The sequence below is a fragment of the Panthera leo genome, chromosome B4, assembly GCF_018350215.1.
Source record: "Panthera leo isolate Ple1 chromosome B4, P.leo_Ple1_pat1.1, whole genome shotgun sequence".
Lineage (NCBI taxonomy): Eukaryota > Metazoa > Chordata > Mammalia > Carnivora > Felidae > Panthera > Panthera leo.
Genome location: NC_056685.1, coordinates 120,531,793 through 120,550,085, shown reverse-complemented (window position 1 = coordinate 120,550,085; position 18,293 = coordinate 120,531,793). Strand labels below are relative to the sequence as shown.

The 18,293-nt window shown below is 38.5% G+C and overlaps 1 protein-coding gene across 3 annotated transcripts in view; it reads right to left on the bottom strand.

Annotated features, from left to right (window-relative positions):
- Positions 1-18,293, bottom strand: part of GAS2L3 (growth arrest specific 2 like 3) — a 58,336-nt gene that overhangs the window by 4,527 nt on the left and 35,516 nt on the right. For 2 of the 3 annotated variants that reach the window (XM_042947499.1, XM_042947501.1), the window contains exons 9-11: positions 16,008-17,301; positions 10,221-10,256; positions 3,875-3,956 (exon numbers count right to left, since the gene is read on the bottom strand). In XM_042947499.1, coding sequence (XP_042803433.1) covers positions 3,875-3,956; positions 10,221-10,256; positions 16,008-17,301 — 1,412 coding nt within the window. Of the gene's footprint in view, positions 1-3,874; positions 3,957-10,220; positions 10,257-15,371; positions 17,302-18,293 lie in introns of those variants that run through there. The other variant, XM_042947502.1, reaches the window with a different exon arrangement.

Sequence of the window (18,293 nt, the reverse complement as noted above, 5' to 3'; positions counted from 1 at the left end):
GTCAGTTTAAAATAATTTGCGTAGTATTGAAATATGTATTTTGTTCCTATACCATTTTAGAATCATTATTTTTTAATTTTTAAAATTCAGCTATTCAGGGGCACCTGGTTGGCTCAGTTAGTTAAGCATCTGACCCTTGCTTTTGACCCAGATCATGATCTTACAGTTCCTGGAATTGTTCCCTGCATCGGGCTCCCTACTGACAGCACAGAGCCTGCTCTCTCTCCTTTCCTCTCTGACCACCCACTCCCCCCACCAAAATAAATAAATAAACTTAAAAAAATTCAGCTACTCTACCATTTATTAAATCCTATGTATATTTTCCAAGCATTGCACTCAAAGCTTTGGAAACATTTTCTGGTTTAATCCTCCTATCTACCTTATGAGTGCTATTCTCATTTTATAGTTGAGGAATTGAGGTGTGGTTACTTGAACAAGGTCACATAGCTGGTAAGTGGTTGAGCTGTGATTTAAATCCAGCTTCCAGAGCCCTTTCCTGACAGCAGAATTTAGAAAGCAGTACCAGTGTCTGCCCCCAGGGAACATGGCTAGGGAGGCATGAGACAGTCCCAGGTAGTTTAGGAACCACCATAGAAATTTTGGTGTCGTGTACAGAGTGTGTGTGTGTGTGTGTGTGTGTGTGTGTGTGTGTGTGTCTATCTGTTTGTGTGTCTGTCCTTCTGGAGTATGCAAGGTTATGGGGCCAGGGCTGGAAGGGGGTGGAAGTGACAGATGAGGCAGCCTGTGCTCTTGGCAGTTCTTAGGTTATGGTTCCAAGATCTGTTAGGCTTATTGAGAGAGGACTGCTTTGAGATGCTCATTCTTTTTTCTCATTTACTTTTATTCTATGCCCGTGTTCTAAATATGACCTTGCGTTATTATCTCACTGATTTTCTCCTCTCTATTCTAAGAGTATTTGTTATTCACATTACACAAGTTAGTGAATTTTTTTTAGTGATCCATTATATATTGTTTTAGACTCTTTTATTTTTTTTCCCAGAGTGACACAACTCTGCTCAGATGGAATCACCCGCCTTCCTTGAATGATTCATTTGGTGGAAACAACAAAACCATGTGCCAGAATCTTTTCTAACCCACAAAATCTCTCTATGGAAAGGAAAAATTTTATCATCTTACTATTGTTCATTGAAAACTAATCAGTGTTTCTTTTTCCTTTTTTATAGCCAGATCCTGTTTAGTCATACCTCAAATTCTGTATAGCATATAGGCTTGAGATTTTAAAATAAAATGGGATATAAGGAGGGGTGGGCAGGTGCTAAAGAATAAATAGAGGCAGGGGAGTTATATTTGTAATTTAATTGTCCCAGTCTCTCTCTGTCTCTATCTCTGTCTCTCTTTTTCTGGAAGGACAGTATTGCAGGTCAAATTACCCAGGGAAATGCACTCTGAGGTGGAGATTTGCATGCATGATGTTTACTGGGGAGTACTTTCAGGTCAATATCTGTAAGGGAAGGGAAGGAAGCATGATTGGGCAGAAGTAGTAGCTGGGCTGTGATGATATCACAACTGACATCTCAGCTGATCCCACAGGGAGCTCTGGAGCTGGATGGCCCTTCAGAAAGGTCCCAAATTAGGGAAAGAAGGATGAGCCTCTACACCCATGTGTCAATCAGTCATCGACTGCAGGCTGTCCCCATAGATGAAGTGGGTCTATTCAAAGGAAGGCAATTAAGAATGGGCGAACTTCAAAACCGAACTAGGAGTAAGATGGTGAACCTGCCAGCACTCTAGGCAGCTGGAGGAGTGAGTGCCTCAGTCCCAAAACACAGGGGTGAATCTGGGTGGCACAACACAGCCTCCACAATAGGAGATTTTTTGGTTTTCATAATTATGAAATACTTCAGATATACAAATAGAGAATAATATAATAAACACCCACAAATCCATAGGCCAGTTTAAAAAAATCGAACCTTACAAATTGAGCTGAATTATATCCAGTGTAACTTTACCCAGTCCCATTTCCTCACCTCCATCAAGAGGTAATCACCAGGGGCACCTGGGTGGCTCAGTCGGTTAAGCGTCCGACTTCGGCTCAGGTCACGATCTCGCGGTCCCTGAGTTCAAGCCCCGCGTCGGGCTCTGACTGCTCAGAGCCTGGAGCCTGTTTCAGATTCTGTCTCCCTCTCTCTCTGACCCTCCCCCGTTCATGCTCTGTCTCTCTCTGTCTCAAAAATAAATAAACATTAAAAAAAAAAAAAAAAAGAAAATGATGTAAAAAAAAAAAAGAGGTAATCACCATTCTAAGCTTGACATTTCACTTTTTCAAGTAAGTGACCAATTGTCTTGGTTTGCCTGGAACTGGGGTGGGGGGGGGGGGGAGGAGGGGTTCCCAAAATATAAAGCTTTCACTAATAAAACAGTGAAAGTTCCAGGCAAACCAGGACAGTGGGTCACCCTATCAGACTTTATGCTTTTTTACATATATATCAATTCACAAATAACATATTGTATTAGATTCCATGTTTAAAGTTGATGTAAATGAGATCATGCAACATTATCATTCTACAACTTGCTTTCTTAAAAGCGAGATGTAATATTTGTAAGATTGAGTCATGTGGATAATTAGAACTCTAGTTCATTCATTTTCACAGTTCCAGAAGATTTCATTGTTTGGATGCACCACCATTTATTTACTCATTCTGCTGTTGATAGGACATTTTGGTTGTTTCTAGCTGTTCATTTCAAACAATAATGCTGCAATTGACATGCATTACTGTATGTATGTTCCATGCAGATATCTGAGAGTTTTTCTACGTAGATGTAGAACTGCTAGAATGTCTTGTATACACATCCCACCTTTACTCGATAACCAGAAAATTGCTCTCCGAAGTGATTGCACTGATCTTCCTCCCCACTACCATATTTGAGGATGGCTGTTGCCACACATCTTCACTAAAGTTTGCTATTATCAGATTTTGAAAACGTTGACATCTAAGGGATATAAAATTCTTATTTTCTTTTTAACAAAAAAATCTGGATTGCTCCCTATGTTTTTATGTATGTTAAAATGTAAGTATTCATCAGATTTTGATTCTCTAGGATAATGATTTCATTCTCAGTGTGAACTCCTTGAAGGTATACTCCAGTCCTAATCATTTTTTGAATACCCCAAAACTATCACAATGCTTGTCACATGGCAATCATTCGGTGCATGCTTGTTGACTTAACGAATGACCAAATTCACCAAGTGTTCTATTTCTTGATAATGTTATATTTCTTAAATATCTATAGGGAACCTAATAGTCATTAATTCAACAAATGTTTATCTACCAGTTTCCAAGTATGGGAATATAGCAGTGAACAATAAAGGGCAAAACTCCCTGTCCCTGTGAAACCTGTATTCTGGTGAGTGTTATGTATTTAACTCCAAGCTGTAGTAGATGAAGGAAGATCCAGCAGATCTGGTTGGCACAATGTGCTCAGAGTGCATGAAGGTGATGAAGCTTGAGCTAGCCTCGGAGGATGGTGCACTTAAGATATATCAAGGGAAACTGCAAGGGCACTGAGATGGAAGGGAGTGGGATTTTGTCTAATATGGAAAGAAGACAGGCAGGTGAGTGGAGGGGTTCAAAGTTGGGACCATAGAGTAGATCCAACAAAGGGCCATGGAAGGAAATTTTAAAATTCATATTTGAGGAGTAAAAAACACTGACTCAAAGTTTTGGAACAAGGAAGCAACATGGCAAAAGATCTGTTCGAGGAAGATAGGTCTTGTTGTCGCCTGCAACAACAGAATATGTTTAGTGTGAAAAGTCTGGAGACTGAGGATTGAATGGGGTCTGCTACAAAAAGTCAGAAACCCGGGAGCCTTCTAGACTCTCCCTACCATCCTCCTCCCCCAAAACACACACACCTGTAATCCAGGGAGCAGCCAAGTTTCTTTAATCCTGTCTCTTTAGCAGCTTCTGGAGTCACAATGCTGGAGGATGGTTTCCCTAAAAGGCAAAACCAATCATGTCAATGCTCTGTTTCACACCCATCAACTGCCTCTATACACCTTACTATAAAATCCAGGCTCTAAAACATCGTGCACAAAGCCCAACATGACCTAGTTTTGTGCACCTGTTCCCATGCCCTCAGAGCTCTTGTGTTACAAACTCTTAATGATGTTTCACATTTCCATAACACAGCATCCTGCCACTCCTTCTACTTAAAACATGTTTCCCCAAATATTTGGAAACTCTTGCTCTTCCTTTGAGTTCCAGCTACTGTATTAGTTACTTAGAGGAGCCTTCTCAGGACACTCATTCTCAATGAACACCTTCATACACTCATCACATTGTGTTTGCAGTTATAAATTTGTCTTCCTTGCTAAAGAGTGAAATTGTGACAGCACAATCTGTGCCAAAACATGGACACAGATTACTTTCATTATATGCAACCTCCATGAGGAGTCAACCCATATCTATTTTGTTCACCATTATCCAAAGATGAATACATATAGACAATTAATCACTTTGTTGAATTCATGGAAGATAGAAAGTACTTAATAAACATTGAATGAATGAGTTGTGTTATGTCATGGGAGGGGAGTTGGACTAAATGTTCCAAACACCTATGGACTCATACTTTTTTACTTACTGCCTGTTGATTAAACATTGTAAAGATAAGGGCATCTGGGTGGCTCAGTCAGTTGAGCATCCGACTTCAGCTCAGGTCATGATCTCACAATTCGTGAGTTTAGGGCCCACATTGGGCTTGCTGCTGTCAGCACAGAACCCACTTTGGATCCTCTGTCCTCCTCTCTCTGCCCCTCCCCCACTTGCACTCTCTTTCTTTCAAAAAATAAACATTAAAAGAAGGAAAAAATTATAAAGCTAGCCATGTTTATAGGCTAGAAACCTAGTTTATACAATAGGATGTCCCTTCTGTGACATGTCTCATGTTGTAGGACTCACAACCAGGCATTTATTTGGTGCATATGTGTTGTTGATGTTGGTGATGATAAACTTATCTTCAGTTTGTGCCTAAAGAAATGGAAGTGTCAAGGGACTTTTTAATGTTTTTATTTATTTTTGAGGCATAGAGAGACAAAGCATGAGCCGGGGAGGGGCAGAGAGAGGGAGACACAGAGTCCAAAGCAGGTTCCAGGCTCTGAGCTGTCAGCACAGAGCCCAACACGGGGCTCGAACTCCCAGACTGCGAGATCATGACGTGAGCTGAAGTCGGTTGCTTAACTGACTGAGCCACCCAGGCACCCCTGTAAAGAGGCTTAATAATTTCGGTTGCTTAACTGACTGAGCCACTCAGGTGCCCCTGTCAAGGGGCTTAATAACCAACTCAATCTCATCCCACCAAAATGCAAAATCTCCCTCTTGCCTTTTTAGTCCACATTTTTTTATTCATAGTCTGTCCATATCAGTAGCAAATAAGCTCAAGCCATTTAACTTCAAATAAAGGCAGCCAGAGCCTATGACCATGAGATTTAAATCCACAAGTGAGTACAAAGTGTACCACCATGTTTATGTACTTTGTGGACACCACAGATCTCTTTTCAGACCAAACATCATTACATGGAGTGTGTTCCTACATCTTCAGAAATATTAGAATAGCCTAAAAAACGACTTTGGTTGGCTTCCTTGAAAACCCCAGCACAAGGCCCAGCTCATAGCAGATCCTCACTTGAATGAATGAATGAATGAATGAAGCAATGCTCATTCCTAATTCCTGTTATAAGTAACAAAGATGGCAATCATACAAAATTAGGAAAAAAGCAACTCTACTGTATTTTTAATCTTTATTCTTGGGGATTGTTTCACTTTGTATCTTGATTTTGTTTGAAAAGAGTCCAAGCATGTCCTTCTTGTTTCTGACATTTTTATTGCTATAAACAAATTACATTAACTCTTTCTTTTCCTTTAGTAACTTCCTTTTTTCTTCCCAAATGAAGGCCAAATTCTTGAGCCAGGTCTTAAGGATTTATAGTGGGGACCCTATTCTCCACTGCTCCTCTGAAAGCACCTTACATTGCAGCCCAAGAGAACTCTCTGCTATTTCCATACATGCTCCAGAATTTCCACCTGTGCCTTTGCTCACACAGATGCTCCAGCTGGAATGCCCCTTCATGCTGGCTGTATCATAGGTAGCAGGATTCACAACTTCAGCTACAGTTCAAGACAGGCTCCACCATTTACCATTGTATGGCTTTGCGTTACTCGTGCTGATGGTCTGCCTGTGTGTTCTCAGACACACCCCTCTCTCTTCCCCTGCTCCCCTCTGAGCCCTACAGGCTGTGTTTCCCAGACCCCAGGGTCAGCCAAAGGAAGGCAGCAGTGGGCCACCAGAGGACAGGAAAAGGGAAAATCTGGAGTGTTTCTTCTCTCTAGCTTCCTTGGGCAGCTTCTCTGGCAGTAGCTGCATTGCCTCCTTGGCTCCAGCTACTGCCAGACAGGCCTGCTGTGACTTTAGCTTCCTGGATGGAAAGAGAGGGAAGGAATCCCAAGGATCTCACTTGAGCCCTGCATTCAGCTGTGACTGAGCAGTAGGATGTACCCTCTGCAATTCTCATTTATGTGAGCCAATACATTCCCTTTTAACACTTAAGCCATTTTGGCTTGGGTTTTTCCACTATAAGCAGCAAATAGTCTTTTTTAATTTAATCCCTCAAGTAAGAAGTAACTTCTCACTTATCAAGTACTTAAGAGGAAAAACTATTCTTAAATCACTGTGACACAGGATAGAAAATACTACTTGGTGTAGGAAAGATGTGGGAGTTCAGAAGAGGGAGAGCGACCTCCATCCTGACTGTGGAGGGTAGAGCCAAGGCATCAGGTTGAAAGGGAAAGCCAAGGCAGGTTTTTTAAGAGTGGTATGTCATGATTTAAGCTGAGCTGTAGGCAGATTACTTTGGCGCAGTGTGGACCTGCAGAGCCACTGCGCTGCACAACTCCAGTGGGTACCATTCTCCTAGAATGGGACGTGCTAGAGTTGTATCACATGTGGCCGTGAGCCACGGAGAGAAGCTGAAGTTATGGTCAAAGAGCTTCTGTCCTCCATGAGAGAGGTGCCAGGAACTTGGGCAGTAGTAGAAGGCAGGGGATGGATTTAAGACACGTTCTAAAATAATTTGAAAATTTCGATGTGGGGAAAGGAAGGGGTATCAACAGAAATAGGGTAGCTGAGAGGAAGAGTAGATTTGGTAGAGATAGAAAGTTCCTTTTTAGACAAGAGATTTTTAAGGTTGTAATGGGAGGAGGCTGATGGCTGCTGACAATAGACCTGGGGTTCAGAGAAATAGGGTCAAGCATACAGGTCTGGAAATCATTTGCATGGAGATGGTACTGGAAAGCACAGTTTCGAAGAAATTGCCAAGAGAGAAAGTATGTGTTAGAAGAGGGCCAAGGAATGTTTCTTAGGGACTGGCTACATGGAAAGGGCAGCGAAGGAGCATGAGTCAGAAAACTGGACTAGGGAGTGAGGGATCAGGGAATCATGAGAAAACTCAGAACCATGTCAGGAGGACAAAGGAGGAGTTTCAGAAAGGAGGGGCTGGCCATTCCCACACTCCCTCCGTAGTAATTGCTGAAGTTTTTGTCAAGATGAAGCTTCCAGCAGCCTGGGTCCCTGAGCAACCATGAGCAGCAGAGCTCCAGATGACCCAGATGGACATCTAGCATGAGTGAGAAGTAACTTTTGTTGCTAAAATCCAAGAAGAGTGTTTTTTTGTTTGCTTGTTTGTTTGTTTGCTTGTTTGTTTCTGCAGCAAAGTCCAGCCCATTCTGACCAAAACATGGTGGCCACTGGGGATGAGAGAATGGGGATAAAAGCATAATCAGAGACCTTAGCATATTTGTAGGATTAGGAGAAAAACTGGTAAAAGAAACTGAAGATGTAAGAGAGGGTATAGTTGGATGGTCTTGGCTCTAGGGGAGGGTCAAGGGCTGTGTTACTTCTGTGCACACCAGCATACCACAGACTAGCCATGCTGGATATGTGGCCAACACACCAGGTCTTCCCAGGATGCCTATGGGTCCCTTGGAGCTATAGGCCAGCCAGGAAGATGCTGCAAAGGCCCTGAATGTGTCATTCTGTGATTCACAGCAATGCATTTTACAGAACAAGTTTCCTTTGTTGTCTGCTAGGGCAAGGCACTGAGATGTCCAATCACAGGAAGAATCTCCTCAAAACTGTGCTCCTTGAACATGACTGAAGTGGCTGGTAGGAGGCCAGCCTTCTCACGTGCAGCTACTTTGAGAGCTCTTCTCTGTTCTGTGGCACACTTAAGACTGAGGTGGAGCTTAGTGGAGGCAATAGGAAGGAATCAATTCCTAGTACCACAGAAAACACTCTACCGAGTAATAGAAACTTCCTTGTGTGAGAGATGTGTGTTTCTTGATTTTAAGTAATGGCTTACCCAGAAAAAGCTCAGGTTCCTTTCTGTTTCCAACCCTGTGTTTAGGACTTGACTCTTACTGCTCTATTATCTGAGTAACAGTTGACGGTAAATGTCCCTTGTTCTTGAGGCTCAGATACAAATACCAGTGCTCTGGGGCACCTGGGTGGCTCAGTCAGTTAAACATCTGACTTCGGGTCAGGTCATGATCTCACAGCTTGTGGGTTCGAGCCCCACGTCGGGCTCTGTGCTAACAGCTCGGAGCCTGGAGCCTGCTTCGGATTCTGTGTCTCCCTCTCTCTCTGTTCCTCCCCCACTTGGACTCTGTCTCTCTCTCTCTCTCTCTCTCTCTCAAAAATAAAGATTAAAAAAAGATACAAATACCAATTTTCTATTTTCTTTTATAGGCTCCTGATCTGAAGCAATATGAGAAGACAAGCTGTTCTTATCAAGGTATTTTATCCCATGGGTAAAATAAATCACAAGGAAAAAATTGAGCGGGCTATGGTCAGAAAGAACATCATATTTAAAAAAAAAAACAACAAAAAAACAATTGAACAAAGATTGTCATCTCCTGGAGAGCAGTGAGTGGTCTTGTCACTGTGTCCCTAGCACACAGGTTAGTACCTGGCACAGAGTAGACACTCAGAAAAATTGTCTGCCAGAGGAGTAAATGAGTGAACTGGTGTTTTACTGAATTGTGGTTATATAGATTGCTTTAGAACCAATACGATTACAAGTAATACAAGGAATCTGCTGGGTTGGATCCAATGCATTTAGGACCCATTGAAGGGGCCATTGAACTGGGATAATTCATAGACCCAAGGGACACCCAGCTAACATTTTGACTTCACTCTGCTGCTCACTGGTTGGCTTTAATTCTGCAGCTAATAGGCTCTACCAATAAACTCTCTGACCTGAGTTTTCTCATCTGTTCAATGTGAGAAGTGAATTAGTTCGCAGCAAGATCTTTATTAATCTATGTGACACTCTGGAGTATTCTCTCATATCCCTGAAAATACATATTTTTAAAGAAAAACCTAGATAGTAAGTTGGGAAGTTTCTAACACTTCTCTTCTGTGAAACTGCAGCTCTGTTATTAATGTAAGTAAGAAATCCATAACTTCAAGGCCTCTCTTACTACTGCCCTCTTCCCCTCTCCTCTCCACAAATAAGCAGGTCATGTCTGCAGACTTCTTCACACCCTAATCTGATGTATTCTCTGGAAAAAATCTACTTCACAGTAGGTAGGTCAACAACATTAAGCTAGAGGTTCCCTTACACATACTGATGCTTATTGCCTTCAGTTAAGGGGGATTTCCTTCCCTCCCCCTTTCCTTCCATAAACATTTAGGCATTAAATACAGGCACCGAATGCAGGAGATGCAACTATGAACAAGTGAGACACGGAGTTCTCATCCTAGGTTTGGTCAGGGATTTAGATAAATGGGAAATTCGTGTTTGGTGCAATGTATTGACAGGAAAGATAGAAGCTGGGAAGAAAGTACACTGGAGGAATCCAACCCAGGCTTGGAGGGTCTGAGTTTCTGGGTGAGTGATGTTTACACTGTGACATGAAGGTTAACTGTGAGCCATGTGAAGGATGGGGGTGAGGGAAGGAATGGGTAGTCAAAAGAATAGTGGCTCCAATCTCCTGCTGAACTATCCTCTGGAGACACGGAACTATGCTCCCTTCTTAACTTGCCCTCTGAGCTTCTCTGATTTCAAAGGCTATAATTTTCAACAGTGTGGACTTTTTTTTTTTTAACTTCGAAGGAGACCTGAGAATTCATGAACTTCAAAAATGTTCTTGCTGATGCTTGAGGCAAACGGAAACTACTGCAAATTGCTGTTTAAGGGCACTTACCTTCCAAGGATGTGGAGAAATAGGAACACTGGTCCCCTGTTGGTGGGAATGCAAACTGGTGAAGCCACTGTGGAAAACAGTATGGAGGTTCCTCAAAAAGTTAAAAATAGAACTACCCTATGATCCAGTAATCACACTGGTGGGTATTTGCCCAAAGAATATGAAAGAAAACATGCATTCAAAGGGACACGTGCACTCCTATGTTTACTGCAGCATTATTTACAATATCCAAATTATGAAGTAGCCCAAGTGTCTATCGATAGATGAATGGATAAATAAGATGTGGTGTATATATACAATGGAGTATTATTCAGCCATAAAAAAGAATGAAATCTTGCCACTTGCAATGACATGGATGGACCTAGAGGGTATTATGCTAAGTGAAATAAGCCAGTCAGAGAAAGACAAATACCATATTATTTCCCTCATATGTGGAATTTAAGGAACAAGAGAAACAAGCAAAGGAGAAAGAGAGAGACAAACCAAGAAGCAGACTCTTAACTATGGAGAACAAACTGATGGTTACTAGAGGGGAGGTGAGTAGGGGGATGGGTGTAATATGTGAAGGGGATTAAGAGCACATTCATCATGATGAACACTAAGTAATGTGTAGAATTGGTGAATCACTATATTGTACATTTGAAATGAAGATAAAATTGTATGTTAATTACACTGAAATAAAAATAAAAATAAATAAATAAGGCACTTGCCTTCATCTTACCTCAGTGCTTGGGATTAAAATTCAAAATGTCACATTTCACTCCTCTTTTCAATAAACACCACAGGTTGGCCTGTTCTTTCACAGCTATTTATTGCATTCCAGAGCACCCAGTACAGTGCAATGAATCACTGAAGAGATCTACATACACAACTTTGTATCACATTTTCAGGGCGGTGTAAGAGAGATCTATTTATTCCTTTTGGAAGAAGCATATGAACCCTGCTCATTCAGAGGACAATCACTTATTCTTAAATGTTGTTGGGTTTTCTTTTGTTTTCTTAATGAAGTTGCTAAAGCCATCTACAATGTAGTATCTTCTACCAATATCTACTTGCATTGCACTGTCAGGAAACTGATTTTAATTGCTAATTTTAGTATTTTGTGCTAGATTTAACTTATTTTTCTTTTATTCATTCATTCAGCAACATTACAGAGCACCTCAACTTCATCACATTGTCCTACATCCAGTGCTTTGAACATAGTTAAGAACTTTATAAATATTAAACTAAAAACATACTAATCTTTAAACCTATTCAAGCTTAGAATACTTAAAGAGTAATTCAAAAAGCATTAAACCAAGACTTTTCTCAGAAGAAATAAAAAAGCAGGATGTGGATCTTTAAAAAGATGCCATTTAAGTCCTACTTTCTTTATCACATTAACATAAAGAACAAATCGAATTTGGGGAAAAGTGTAAATAGGCAAAAATAAATTTATCCTTCAAATAATATTCAGTTAATCAATCCTAGTAGGTATTTTTATATTTACTGTCAATTTTCTTGAGCCTTAGCATCCTCCACTACAAAAAGAGGATTCATTAATTAATTTATTAACAAATATGTACTGAATGCCTATTATATGCCAGGTGCTGGTTTAGGCTTTGGGAATATAGTGGTAAACAAACGTGCAATTCCTGTGTTTATGGTGCTAATATTCTCATGCAGATAATAATACTAATCTCATAGGATTATTCAAAAGATTGGCTATTAATGTAATTACCTGTTTTGTGACTTGCAAAGTGCTTTGTAAATCCAAGACTCTTGAATGTGATAACTGCCTTATTCCTCGTTCTAGCTCCACAACTCAATAGGTGTTTGAGTGGATACAAGTGTAGCAACACTATCACATTTGACCACTAGAGGTCCTCCACAGACATATCCAACATTAATCCATTCTATTTATTATATTCACTCATTCCAGTATGATAATTTACCAAAAGTCATTTAAGAAAGTTGGTCATATTAAACAAAATTTATTATATGAAACACGAAGAGACTATCCACAAGAGGTTAATGATATTAACCCAGGTATCACACCATGCAGTAAGAACTGTGCTGTCCCTGGCTGAATGCTGCAAATTAAGAAAAACTATATATTGTTTTATCACAGCAGTCTTGCAAAAAGCAAACCACTTCATCACCATATATACTTCTTCTAAGACAAAGCAATGTCAACCTCATTTTTAATGACTGTATGGTATTCTATTTTATGGCTATACCAATGTTAGCATGTGCTATAGTTAACAACCTTATTGCTAAATCCATGCATGTATTATTTCTTCAAGATCAAGTATTGTGTTTTTTTGCCAGAATAAAACAGTGTATTTACAGGAAAATAACTATAAAATATCAGTTTACAATCTCAGATTTACTGGTAATTGTTTTTTAATGTTTTCCTAATATTCCCCCAAATTTCATAACCTCATGACTTTAAGTTTAAAATTGTACACACAGGTTTTCCTTACAAATAGTTAGGGAAATATAAGAATTTTGCCTAAGTGGAATTTTTTTGTTTTCTTTTTAGGAACATCACAAGAAATACATATTGAACACATATTGAACTACTTTTTATAATTGCTCTGATCATGAATATACAAAAACATGAGTATTTCAAGGCTATTCTCACTGTGTCTGAGTGTGTAATTAAAACAGAATTCCAGGAACTGGAAATTCCTCCTATCAGTAGCCTTCCATTAACACAATACTTGTGTAATCTACAGAACTGTGCTTTAATAAACAATAAATTATTTCTATTATCTCAGTTATCATTAAATATGAGTTTAGCCTTTAATGAGTCAAACTTCTAGGAGATACAGCAACTTAGGGAACAAAAATACTGCTATTTAACAGCAGAATCTTATAATCTCATGGGAGTACTGAAATGAATTTCATATGTGTAAAAAGGACAGTTTAAGTAGCAATAAAATCAAAACTATTCTCAAATTATGAGTGCTTAATATATGTGATTATGAGTGCTTAATATATGTGATTTCTCACATGAACCAAGTGATCAGAATGTATTCACAACACACAAAAAAGCAAATGGAGAACTCGTTTACGTTTAAATTTTAATACTTGAGAAAATATAAGTTAAAATCTGATACAAACACTGCTGCACAAGAAAATGTGCACAAATTTGGATTCAAATGGAGTCATATGTGAACCTGGATGTACAAATGTATAATAACCACTTATCATTGAGGGCTTTAAGACTAATAGATTTTAAAATCAGGTAGAGATAAATAGATTACAGAAGGAAGAGCAATTTTTTCTCAAAAAATTTCCCTTATCCATTAAGAATTGTAAACTCAATATGGAAAGGAAAGTTAGAGGTCACTTAATTTATCAAGGTATTTTGAAGACATAAATCTTAAACAACTGCTGTAAGCCCAAACAATCTAAAAATGATCAGCATTTCATTTTCCTTTGAAGATCAGTTTGATGTATCAGTCATGTTAACAAATTATAGCAAAGAAAAATAAAAACTCATTCCATCCTTTTTTGAAAATACATGCTATTTCTTCTGCCAGGTGCTTTAACAATTTAAGCTTAATACTCATTTTATTAAATATGAAATATGAAAAATCTTTTAAAACCTTGTATTATGAGTAAGAAGAAATGAAAACTTTCCACCTTCGATATTGTATTTTAAAAACTGTGAAAATGATTAGAAACACCAGTTTTTTAAAAGCATTTCAAAATATATTTGAAGAAAGTATCTTTCAGCTGTTGCTTATTTTAAAAAATCTTTATGTTGGAAGGGTAAGCTATATATAAATAAAAATTCATTCAAGATGAACATGACTGGAAAAATTCCCTACTGATGACGAACAGGGCCATTTGTAAATTAACTTCCAATTTAACAACAACAACAAAATTCTTGGAATTTGTGCCAGATGCCTGTGGGATGCTTTTATTCCTGATTACTCTCAACACAAAAGTTACCGTTTACATACTGTAAAATTTACTTGGATTCATAGGTTGGTTGTAATATATTTTTTTTAAGTTCTAGAAGTTACTGATAGAGAAGAATTCTTTGACCTTATGAGGAAATAAACTCCTTCTTGAAGGTAAAATTCTTCCTCGTTGACAGATACATTAAATATTTCCGATCACTAAAAATGTAAAGCTTCCAGCACTTCTTGAACTTGATTTCACTTTCCAAAGACGTAAATATTCCCTCTCAAGGCCCAGAGCAACAGAACGAAACCAAATATTTGGTGACTGTCTCTTGTAAGAAGAGAAACATCAATTATTCCAAAAATGAGCCGGCATATATCTCTGATTTTAACTATATTCCTCAGACAAAAGGTCACTTCATTTTATACAAAGTTTTCTTGCTTTATAATCTGTAGAATGTTAGTAGTCAACTTAAGATGCTTATCTTATAATTGCACCTTTGTATAAACCATTATTTTTCTTTAGACAACACATTCTAGCTTAAAATAGGGAAATACAAACCACAATTTTGAAAACAATAACCTATGATAACTGATAACACTATAAAGTTCATAAGCACACCCCCCAAACTTCTGAAAGTACATTAATACTTTTTTTAAATAGTCACAATCCCTTGAAAAATTATTTACATTTATCTTAGATCAATGGAACCTATGCGGTCATTACATGATGTGGATATGTTCCTTGGAGAATCTGCTTACAGAGCCCAAAATGCCGCACATGTACTGTCCACTTGCCATTGAAAAACTGAAAGCAGCATGACATTATTAAAAAAAAAAAATAATGTAATTGAAAGGATCTACTTAAAATTGGCATTGTGCTATCTAAAGAAAAATAACAATCACATGAGAGAATTTTTATATAGCACCACCATAAGATTCTTTAATAACACCTTAATTTTAAGGCTGTTAAAACATAATTCTGATGTTAAAACATTATGTTAAAGTAAAAATTCATATCTGCACTCATAGGAAACTATAATAAAAATATTTTTAATATGCTAAAAGTTACTAAATCAGTTTCCCCTTTCACATTGCACAACACCCATCTAAAAGAGGTGTACATTTTATAATGTCTTGTTTTTTTACCAAATTTCAGTTTATATTTCAATATTTTGTGTTTTTTTACCAAAAATATTACAAATTTTTTACCAAAAATATAATAAAATATTACCAATATTAAAATAAGCCAGTCAAAAATCAAAAACCTGATTTGGAAAGCTTGAAAAATTTTAAGTAATAGGATTCTACCAACCCTAGAATAACGTCCAGCTAATCAACAGCAGCAGCCACTAGTACTTAGTATTGTTCAATCAGGCAATCCTGATCAAACAATTAAATTAGGTGCCTTTTGTAAGAAAAATGCCAAACCGTTGCTAATTTTAAGATGCAATAATTAATATTTAGAGCACCACTGTTGCCATTAGCCAGTATGTAACCTCCATATTTAATACACATTAAAAAATATAGCAACTATAATTATAACTCTAGTAGTGTTATTTAACTCTACATTTCCCTTAAAGGGCAGACATTAACAAAGATGCTATGAATTGAAAATCATATAAATGTCTATTATTAATAAGAACCTTATAGCAATTTTACAACTGTCCGCCTCAAAAGGGTACCTTCTGGTGAATTCAGAAATGTGAATTCTGATCCACCTTCCACCTCCATCCCCAACCTCCAACCCCCATCTTACTGTGCCTAATGTCTGAACCTATTTGGACAAACAGGAGAAATTTTTAAGATGTGATGCTAATACATTCACTCTTTGACTTTCCTGTTTTCTTAAAATGACACATTTGTGTTTACTTTCTAGGTTTCTTACTTCCAGTCATAACAAAATAATGGTCATCATCTTCCTTTTTCTTTGCAGTATGTTTTTTATCACCGCCAACTGCTTCCTTGCCAGATGAGGGTGGTTTCCTGGTTGAGGCTGGGGCTTTGGCACTTTTTGGAAGCCCTTTAGCTAAATACTGGCTCTTAGTGGCAGTCTGTGCTGACTTTGGTACAGTCTGTGTCTTGACTGAGGACTGGGGAAGACTCACAATGGACAGCGGGGTACGGCCAGGGGACTTCGAGGAGCTGGGTCCTATCTTCTGGGATGTACTTTTATTTTGAGGCTGCTTTTTGGCAACTGAAACCATATTCTTATCTTTCGATTCCTGTGCAGCTTTTGCAGGCACAACTGAGGATACCGAGAGTGGCTGCTTTAAATTCAAGGCTGACTTAAGTTTCTGTGTTGGCATTGCTCTTGCTTGTGGGGCTCCATCAGATGGCTGACACCGTGTTCCCAGACCTGCAGTTGTAGTTTTGGAACTAGATTTTGTAACTTTTGTAGGGGAATGGAATGAAGGGGAAGGTTTAGGCCTTACATGGATATTTGCTTTAGGGAGCTTTGGACCCTTTGATGATGAATCTGAATGTGCAGCCGAGTGAGATACTGCATTATCCCTGGAAGATACATGAGTGTGTTTCAAATGCTTTGGTTCAGTTTTTCCAGAAGATTTATTTGGCAAAAGTGCAGACTCAGGCACATCTCTGGGCTTCTGGGCCATAGTAAGCTTGACCTTAGGAGTACTGGGTGATGAGATGCATTTAGGTGCAGTTCTGGATGAAGCTGGTGAAGAAGTACTTTTACCTACTGGATTTAAAGAAGGAAGTGAAGACGATGCATTGTTTGAAGGCACTGGTGGTTTCTTTACTATGCCTTTTGAAGATTTGAGCTTAAGATGAGAAGACACTGCTGGAGTATTTGGCAATTTAGGACGGACTGACACAGAGCCCAGATTCCCTCCTTTTGGGGAAGATGCTGGCAGCAGCTCAGCCGGTGGACATGTCTGCTTTTCTTTGCTCCTTGGAATACCAACTGGTGTGCCAGGTTTTGATTTTTGTTTCTGAAACATGCTAACTGCTGACAAAGGATTCATTTCAGGAAGCTGAGGTGTTCTGGCAGATGAATCAGGTATACTTTCATTAGCAACTCCTTTTTGAAATGCTAGAATTTTTTGTTCTAGTGTAGCAAACTGCAATATGCGACAGGGATCATATTTAAGCAAAAATCCTTGAAGAGTATCCCAGCCTCCACCAACACGGACCATGACGTGTTTTCCATGAAGCATCTTTCCCCCAAAAGAAAGTAAAAAGTAAAGCTGTAAAACTGAAACGTTCAGTTACAATTCATTAGCAGTCACAATTTGTGACATCTGTGATCTATGAAATTCAGAGTACTTGCCAACAGCTTCACTATAAATTGACAGCCTATTCCTTACAATATTAAAATAATCAATTTAATTCATACTGAATCATGCAACAATATACGTCTTCTAATTTGTAAGAAAAATATTTGCACATAACTCGCATCCAAAAATCCAAATTACAAATATACACAAGTGTAAGGGCAATATTATTCAATAAAGAATGAAATATTGAAGGAAGAAAAGAGAGAAGAAAGATGGAGGGACAGGAAGAGAAGTGAGGACTTACAGAAAGTATGCATCACAAAAAAGAAAAAATAATTATGGGAGAAAGATAAAAATGACTAAAACTTGTACTTTAATTGTTTTAATGTTTATTTATTTTTGAGAGAGAGAGAGAAGGAGAGAGGGAGGGAGAGAGGGAGAGGGAGGGAGAGAGGGAGAGAGAGAGAGAGAGAGAGAATGAGCAGGGGAGGGACAGAGAGAGAGGGAGACACAGAATCCAAAGCAGGCTCCAGGCTCTGAGCTGTCAGCACAGAGCCCAACACAGGGATTGAACTCACAAACCGTGAGATCATGACCTGAGCCAAAGTTGGATGCTTAACCAAATGAGCCACCCAGGTGCCCCATGTAGTTTACAATTTAAATAAATTACTTTCATATACATTTTAGCAATTTAATATTGCAAAAACTTTGATATAATTTATCATTTATAAATATATTTATATTATATTATATTATATTATATTATATTACATAATATATTATATTATATATTACATCATTTATAAATATATTTATCATTTCTTCTTTGTATACAAGAAAATTTTGTATTTTCTGAGAGATTGAGGAAATAGTCTCAAATCACACAGCCTGGCCTGGCCTCAAACATACCAGGCTGCCCAACCCAAATGGTG